At 62.3% G+C, this 8,808-nt stretch overlaps 1 protein-coding gene across 1 annotated transcript; it reads left to right on the top strand.

The window, feature by feature from the left end:
• Nucleotides 1-967: 967 nt before the first annotated feature.
• On the top strand, nt 968-6,982 carry CD4H9orf50 (chromosome D4 C9orf50 homolog). The gene is made up of 7 exons (XM_045469282.1): nt 968-1,665; nt 1,907-1,997; nt 2,099-2,215; nt 4,242-4,402; nt 5,951-6,116; nt 6,312-6,486; nt 6,768-6,982. The coding sequence occupies exons 1-7, from the start codon at nt 1,140-1,142 to the stop codon at nt 6,834-6,836; spliced, it is 1,305 nt and encodes a 434-aa protein (XP_045325238.1). The 5' UTR covers nt 968-1,139; the 3' UTR covers nt 6,837-6,982.
• The last annotated feature ends 1,826 nt before the right edge of the window (nt 6,983-8,808 follow it).

Below are 8,808 nucleotides of genomic sequence, written 5' to 3'. Positions count from 1 at the left end.
GGTAGCGGAACCCTGGCGTTTCCACCGCTGGCTTGGGCCCGGCTGCCCTGGTCAGGAGTCCCACCACCCCCTTGGGCGGGCAGCTTTGGCTTTCTGGGCACAAAGCCCCACCCTCTGTCTCCAGGCCCGAGAGACCACCGCTCCTCACATGGCCTTGGGTGAGGGGCGGATCACAATGACCCTGAAGAGGCCCAGGAGGGAGGCCTGGAGGGAGAGCAGGGAGGGTCCAGCAGACGGACCAGGCCGGGAAGATGGGCTCTCTCAAGGACCAACCCACCAGTTAGGGGGCTCCAAACTCAAGGGACCTCCTCAGGACTCACCCAGAAGCCCCACTAGGGTGAGTGTGATAGCAGGAGCCAGCTCAGAGCTGACAATAATCTGGGGGTGGGGTGTGATAGGGAGGAACCAGGCTCCAAGACCTCCCCCCGACCCCCAACCCAGTGTCAAGATGCTGGGGGCAGGCGTGGAGCTCTGTCTCCCAAAGGGGAAGTTTGTTAAAAATAGGTGTCTTGGCCCCACCCCAGACCTACTGAGTTAGAACCTGGGGCATCCGCATTTTCAGCAAGCTCTCCACCCAAGGGGCCCTGGGGCCCCAGCAGGACCGCGCAACTGCTGGGCGGGTCTCTCCTTTCAAGCCGGTTCCAGGTTTTCTAATTCCCCGTGGAGCGCTCACAGCGTTAACAGGACAGCAGCACTCCCGTGTGCTGAGCCACAAAGGGGGCAGGTGCTCCGTCACCCCCATTCTACAGATAAAGGCACTACGAAAAGGTAATCGATTGGCCTGTCCAAGGTTGCGAAGCTAGTAAGCAGCGGAACTGAGACTAAATCCTGAATTTCAAAAAGTTTACAATGCTAACAACATCGATAATAGTAGCGCGCCCCCTCACCTAGACGTCACAGCAACTCAGAGAGGTCACAAATGACGTGACCATTTGGCAGGTGAGGAAACAGAGGCTAGGCGAGCTCTAGCCTGAAGCCGCTCACTGCCTGGCGAACCGGGGGCGTTACCCCCCAACCACGCGACCCGGCTCTGGGCACTATGGCCTGGGGGCTGGTCTACGCCCTTCTCTGCCCTTCACACGGCACCTCCCGCCCCCACTGAGGCGTGAGGACGCCCTGAGCTGAGCGCAGGGCCAGACATGACCCGGCGTCACCCCAACCCCTGGACGCAGCAGGTGGCGTCCCCCAACCCCTGGACCCAGCAGGTGGCGCCCAAGGGGCTCCCCGGCGACCGCGCTCGCCGAAGGAAAGACCCGCTGCTGCCCAGTTTGCCCCTGCCGCAAATCCGGGGAGTATCTGGCGCGGGGGCCACCCGGGGCTCGAGGGCCTCGGGGAGCGACGACGGGTGGTGGGGCGGGTCCTCGCTCCCAGAGCTGGGGGTGGGTGTCAGGAGCGCCCCGCTGAGCCTGCCCACCCTGCCCACTGGGGCCCAGCGGGCGGCGCAGAACCGGGCGAAGCTGCGGTCGCTCCTGCTGCCGCCCCTGCTCCGGGCCGGTGCGCCCCGGGACCCCGCGCCCCGGCCTGGAGAGAGCGAGGACCCCTGCAGGGGCTCGGCCAGGGAGACCCCGGACTCCCTGCTCGCGCTCCAAGGAGAGCTCCTCCCCAGCAAGTTCCGGGAGTTCCTGCCGCGGACGGGGGCAGAGTGCGTCCGGGCGACGCCACCGAGTGAGGCCCCGCCCAGGACCCCAGGGGGCGGGGCGGAGTCATTTCTGGAATGAATGAAGCTGCTGTTAGTTGAGGATGCCTGGCAGAGCCCTGACGACCGCCCCTTGAGGGCGGGTCTACCATCGCCCCTGTAGTACAGATGAGGAAACTGAGGCCCAAGGCCGCGTAACTGGGAAAAGCCTAGTGAGGACTGTCCCCAAGGGAAGGCTCATAGCTCTTTCCCCCTCCTCCTGGCTCCCAGCATCCTCAGCACGGCAATCAAAAAAGAGTGTGCCAGAGCACTGCCAGCATCTTCCCCGGTGTCCCCGCTGTTCCTTCCCTTCAGACCTGCGGTGAGTGTCGCTGACCCGCTGGTGGGGACAGGGTTGCCATCAGTGCTCCGAGGGTGGGGACCCTGGCCACTCACGCCAGGTGTGGCTTGCGTGTCTTCAAGGGGTCAGTCATCGTACTTCCAGAATAGTCTTAAGAAGATTTTGCTGCATCGGATACCTGCCCTGGGGACCCTGAAGAGAGATCGCTCACAATTGATCACCTTCAAAAAGGCCAACCAGTGAGTTACAAGAGGCTGGCATTATGGGGGGTGGGAGAAAGCGTTTCTTCTGTTCTTTCCTCCGTCTTTCACCTGTGAATCTATCCATCTGTCCACCGATACATCCATCTGTGTGTCCATCCATGAGTCAGGTCTCCTGTTGCTCCATCAGTCCCTCCATTCGTCCATCTAGCCGGTCATCCCTCTATCCACAAACTCTGACAATTCTAGCCACCATCCAGGAATCCAATGATCAATCATCTACAAACCTTTCCACGCGCTTGTAAATCCAGGATACTGTCCATCTGTAACCTCGTTATAAAGCCAGAGATGCGTACATGCCTGTCTGTCTAGGCATTCATCCACCCGTCCATACATCTACGCCTCCTCCTAAGATCCAGTCCTATTCAGACCTTTTCCTGAACTCATTCACCAGTCCGTCCGTCCATCCACCCACCCAGTCGTTCGTCCTTTTGCCCACCCCCCTCCCCCATTCATCGGTCCATTTCTTCCTCTAACTCTGATTACGTTTTACTATATGTCAAATATGGGGGGAAATAAGACAAGGGATGGAGGCTGGAGAAGAGCCTGGGCATTAGAGCTTAACCCGGACTCGATGCCATAGCTCTAATGGAGAGGAAAAAGAATGCAGAAAAAATCCCCCCAGCATACGCAGGCTTAGACAGAGGTGAAAGGTGAAAAACATCGCCCATGAGTTTAAAGACCAAAGAGTAAATACGTGACATCCATGCCGTTCCTTCTCGTTCTGGGCCCATGGCTGACAGTATCATCGGATCACAGCATTTTCCCCCACTGCGCCTCGAACCCTCCCTGACACAGCGCTCCAGGCCGGCGCCACCAACGGATCGGCGTGGGTGCCGGGAGCGAAACCCATTTGCCAACCCGGGAACTTTAAATCAGTGGGGCCAAATAAACACACTTCTCCCAAGATATAATGAGGAAAAGTATGGAACTCGTTATCCCCACTATGACACGCGGCAGAGAGAGACACATTCGCAGCGTTTCGCATTGAAGACCGAATGCTTGCGCACCTTATGGTGTGCGAGATTCCCTGGTAGGCCCTGCAGGGGACAGCGGGGTGCGTCGGATTAGGCTCCGGGAGCCTTTGACGGGAGAAGCTGAGATTCCAGTCCTAGGGGCAGGGCTGGGGTGCACCTGTATATGGCCCTGCGGCCAGCACAGAGCAGGCAGCTGGGGGATCGCTAGGTCCCAACGCCCATAGCCTGGCACTGTCCTGACATCTCCTGGCTTCCTGGCTCCTTAGTGGGCTGATGATAGGATCCCTTCCGGGGATCCACACAGACACAGAGATGCAGTCGGATAAATGGCTGCGGATACGTCAATCTGTGTGTACTTAAAGTTGAACGTGGCGTTTCTGAATAACAGATCCACGGACGGATCGGGCCGGCCCTTCTGCAGCCTTGCCCTTGAGGCTGAAATTAACAGCAATAAATGCAACAATAACAGATGCCCTTTATTGAGCACAGGCCCCGGGCCAGGCCTGTACGGGATGCCTCAAGTAAGTTATCGGAGACCTAGCACCCTCTTCTAAGGATGCTGTTATCATACCTACAATACACAATACATAACTTAAAGGGGGAAACTGCAAAATGGAGACGTGAGTGCGGGCTGTCCCGGGTCACGTGGCCGGGAAGGGCCGTATTCTCGCTGCTGAACTGCTTGATATATAAGAATGCCAGCTCTAGAGCTAAGATTCGGATCTTGGCCCCACCCTTTACCGGCCCTAGGACCTTGGGCAGTTGCAGAACATCTCTGTGTGCCTCAGTTCTCCTCGTCTGTAAAATGGGAATAATAATCATGTTGCCCAGGGTGGTGTGGGCGTGACGGGTAGACTGATGCCCGTTACGTGCCTGACCCCATCACCCGGCCGGCGTGGGGTACTCAGGAGAGGCCGGCTGCTGGGGCTCTCAGGATGCCCGGCGAGCTCTGGTCCAGCGGGTGTGTGTGTGGCCCGGGTGGCACGTGGGGCTGGGGACTCAGCCGGCCCCCTTGCCTCTCTCGCCAGGCCCCACCGTGTCCAGGCCCCCAAGCTCAAGACCGTGCTCACTCACAGCTCCTCGGGAGAAGGCTCGGGGAAGCGTAGGCGCTTCTGCCCCTTCCGCGTGCGATTTGCTGATGAGACCCTGCGGGACAGCGCGCTCCGCTACTGGGAACGTAGCTTGGCAGGTAAGCAGACAGCAGGGGGAGCCCCAGGACTCCAGAAAGGTCCAGCCTGGAGCCCAGAGAGCAGAGGCCGCGGCCCTGGGTCCTGGGAGTGAGGGCCGGCCCGGAAAAGGCCAGGAATCCACTGACCCTACGGAAAAGGTACCTGCACTGGCTTCTCCGGAGAGTGTCGGAGGCTCCTCGAGGGCCAAGGAGAGGGGCTGAGGTCCTGCAGAGGTGTCCCCACGTGGGTGGCACCAGGGAGCAGCCGTCATGGAGGGAACAATGGGTGCCCGGGCCCGGGCACCACGGGAGGACTTCTTCCTGCCAAGGGCTCGCACGTGTCATATCTGCCCACGTAGGGGACAGGCCCCCACAGCCTCCTGACCCCACGTCTGGTCCCCTCCATGGCCTACAGGGGCTGAAGAAGACGGGAAGCCACCGAAAGCATCTTCTCCCCGTATCCATGAAGGCCTGCCTGGCTGAGGAGATGCCCAGAAAGGTCCAGAAGATCAAACCGTCTCTCTGGGGGAGGCAGGCACTTCCTGGTCCAGCAAAGAAGCTGGCAGCCACCGGGCCTGGGTTCTGGGATGGAAGTTTGCTCTCAGCTCTTTGGGGGGGGATGGATGTGGTAGTGTCCGCGTTGGCATAGTTTCCAGTGTTTTCTAAAGGTGTCAAGAGGCAGGTGGGAAGAATACCGTGTCCTTGCTCTGGTATAACCTTTATCACCTGCCCTGCCCGATCCCCCCCCCCCTCCCGCCCCCTTCTCCATCTGCCCGGCCTCTTCACTTCACAGGATCTAGCTGCCCCAGGGCCTCCAACAGCTTGCATCCATTTATTGAGCACCGACTGTGTGCAGTTTGAGCAGAGGCTGCTCCAAAGCCTAGCTGTGGGTTAAAGCCCCCAAATTCTGGAACTTGGCTGATTAGGAAGGGGCCCTCCCCAGGCCTCTTAAGGTCATAGGAAATTGCAAATAGAAGCTGCAGTTTCACCCAACTTCTCGTCGTTTGATGGGGAAGCCAAAGCCCCGAGAGCAGGTGACACACGGTGGCCGAGAAGAGAAGCCGCGGTTCCCCCAGGGAGACACGGTTTCGTGCAAATGGCAGTTGGCTGGGAGAAGCTTCCTTGTCAGCCACGGGCCCCAGGAGCTGTGGTCACATCCCGGGGCGCCAGAGTGGGGCTCGACACATCCCAGGGCACCAGAGTGGGGCTCGGCTGCTGACTTCCCAGCCCCCTCCATCCCTGCAGAAATCTCGGTATTGTCTCTGGATTTCGATGGGGGCGTGACTGGCCTTCCCACTACGGGAAAGAAGGCCCTTGTGGGGGCTGCCGCGGGAGTGGGTATGTGTGTGGTGGGGCACGGCGTGGGTAATAAAGGCAGAGACAGTCACGCAAGATAGTTTTAAAACCTGAGCCTTCTCTGGAGGCAGCCATAAGGCGCTGGGGAGCCTTGGGTTGCCATGGAGACGGGGTTCGGCCCGGCCTCGCCTGCCAGAGGGAGGAGGGGAGAGTGGGGGTGCCACCCGGTGCCCCCTCCAGGTAGAGTTCTCACTGGAGCCCTCTCTCCTCCAGTCCGGCAAGGCCACATCGAGAAGGGGATAGCCACCGGGTCAATGACATCAGAACGGGTGTTCAGGAGTGTCGGGAGATGGCCGGAGAGTTTGCCCAAAGCCCTGTGCCCCAGGGCCCAGGAGGAGGCCACGGCCAGCATCTCGTTCGGCTGGGACTGCCCGGGCCTGTGAGGTTTCCAGGGGGAAGAGGCAGGATCCACACGCATCGCCAGGGCGCCCCCCCCCCCCCCCGCCTCGCCCCGTAGACTTCCCCACCCCGCAGCCGGCAGGCTAAGGGTCTGGGCCTCTGAGGGCCCGGGGGAAGCCACGGGGGGACTAGGGATTCGGGGGCCGTGCAGCTCACAGACCTCTGTTCCCCTCAGGGCCCCCCAGGAGCCACAGGGCCACCTCTCTGAGGATGCCTCCATGAAAAGCAGCCTGCCCTTCATCCCCAGGGCCACCACCCAGAGGCCGCAAAGTGGCCTCAAAACCTTCCTGGAGGCCCACAGCATCCTGGAGCAGGTGGACAGATCGCCCAGCTCCTGGAGCCAGAAGCTGGTAAGCCCCTGCTGGCAGCGTCTCCTAGAGCACCCCTGCCCAGCGGGGTGGCCGGGCCCCCTGGGGCTAAGGGGTGGGACGGATCCGGATCCCAGCCCCCCAGCCCAGTACTCGCGAGCGCTGGGCTCTCTTTGCATTCCCGTCTCTTCCTCTGGAAAACGGGGCTGACCCCAGTTGCCTGCCCTCTTGGGCAGTGGCAGAGAATCCCCCTGGGCCCAGAGAGTCCCGTCTCCTGGCCAGAGGCCCCGCAGCGCCCAACTGTTCCCTCCCTGTCACTCCAGGAGTCCTTCCTGCCCAGCGTGGCGCTGGTCCTGAACCGAGGCCGCCCTAAGGGCTCCTGCCTTCTGTGACGCCACAGCAGGTGCCCAGGTGAATGACCACTGGAGCCCAAGCCCACGTGTGGACACGGGGCTGAGAAGAGGCCCTTCCTGTCCCACAAATAAACATACATTCTAGGTGGCTGGAACCTGCTGCCGGGTCTCACCCTACAAGGCTCTCTAGGTGCCAGACTGCTGCTCTCTGGGAGTCCTGGACCGAAGGGAGGGAGAGGACAAGGTCATGGCTGGGATGAGGCTGAGGGGTGGGGGCAAGGCACCCTCAAGGCCCAAGGCTTATTCCAAGTGAACCCCTCTCCTGGAAGATGGGAGGCCCTGCCACGCCTCAAGACTGGGACCAAGCCTCTGTCGACCTAGATCAGCCCACACCTGCCCCGAGCCCCAGCCCCAGCGTCTATCTACCTGCTGACCTCCACCATGGAAGGAAGGGGGCCAGACTCCCACTGGGTGGACAAGCATTTGCCTTCTGCGTTCCCCAGGCCAGGTTCGCACCACCTGGTCCCGGGGGGGGGGGGGGGGGGGCCGAGCAGCAGCATGGGTGGGGGCCAGATGTTTCTCCCCCGGTGGTGGGTGGGGGGAGGAGCGGGCGGTGCTCAAAATCACATCAAGAGGTGGCAAAAGACGAGGCGGAGGTTATCTGATCCCTGCACCGACCCCCACCGCCACCCCCTTACAGCCGTCTGCCAGGTTGGGCCAAATCTCCTGAGCGAAGTTTAAGCCCCCTCCTCCCCCTTCCCTCTGTCCGCGAAGCTGCGCTGGGGCCCCAACCAGGTCTTTATCGCCACCTCCTGGCCAGTGAGGAAACAGCCACGGAATCCACACCCAGGCACCTGCGGAGTAGGGAAGGATGGGACGGGGCGGGGGTAGGGGAGTTGGGGGACGGGTGGGGAGGGGGGGGAGGAGGGGGCAGAAGGACGGCTGGAGGGGACAGGCTGTGGAGATCTTAGGGCCAGGAGTGTAGTGGATGGGGAAGATTTGCTTTTCAGGGGTGCCCTGCTTCCAGAAGAAAGGCCACAGGTCTAGGCAGTTTGGAGAAACCCTGTGGGGAATGGGATGGGGGCAAGGCTACGCCTCCCCTTCCAGGGGCACCGGATGGGGTTTCGGTCCCTGATCCCCTTTTCTGCGCATCCACGACACCCCCACCCCACCCTGCTATCTCCGTTTCCTGGAGAGCCCGCGGGTCTCAGAGGAGGCCTGGTTCTACCGCACCCGGTCCCCGCGACCTTGCGCCGCCCCCACCTCGCCCTCTCTGAACCTCAGTTTCTCCCGGAGGGCCGAGGCGCGCCCTCGCCCCGCCGCCCGCTGCAGCGCCGCGCCGCGCCCACCAGGGGGCAGTGTTGGCCTGGCTTTGGCACCGCCCAGCGCGGCCGAAACTTCTCAGCCTCCGGCGAAGGGGTCGGAAACTTTTCCCCTCGCGCTGAGCTCGCTCGCGTCTCCCGCCCGCGCGCTCCTCCCGCCGCGGGCCCGCGCCGCCGCCTTCCACCTGCCCCGGGTTCGCGGCCGACCTCGGGGGGACGGCCCGCTCCCCACACCGCGGCTTCCCACGGCGCTGGAAATCGAGGTCCGCGTGGAGCACACGAGGGAGGGGGAGGGAGTGGGGGCGGCTGGGACCATCCCGGTTGGCGTCCGGGGCAGAGGGATGGGGGGACCCTGCACCCGGGGCGGGGGGGGGGGGCGTCCCCGCGCCTCTCCGCCTCCCTGGCCTCGCCCATCCCCTCCTGGCTTCCTCCCCGCCCCGGGTTTCTGCTTTTCCTCTCTGCCCAGGCTGCCCTCCTCCCTTCTCTCTCCCTCTCTGCCTCCTCGACAACAGGGATTCTGTGTCAAGAGGGCCCGCCCCAGTGCCGGCTGTCCTGGGGGCTCCTAGAGGTCCAACACGCCCCTGGGCGGGCAGGGCTTCCTTGAACTTGGGGTGAGTAGCAAGGTGGGGAGGGGGGAGCAAGGGACGGAGGCTGCAGGAGGATGGGTGCCTTCCAGGTTCTGGGTTCTG

The sequence above is a fragment of the Leopardus geoffroyi genome, chromosome D4 (genome assembly GCF_018350155.1).
Source record: "Leopardus geoffroyi isolate Oge1 chromosome D4, O.geoffroyi_Oge1_pat1.0, whole genome shotgun sequence".
In the NCBI taxonomy this organism is placed as follows: Eukaryota; Metazoa; Chordata; class Mammalia; order Carnivora; family Felidae; genus Leopardus; species Leopardus geoffroyi.
The sequence above is the reverse complement of the archived record's forward strand: the minus strand, read 5'-3'. Positions and strand labels throughout refer to the sequence as shown.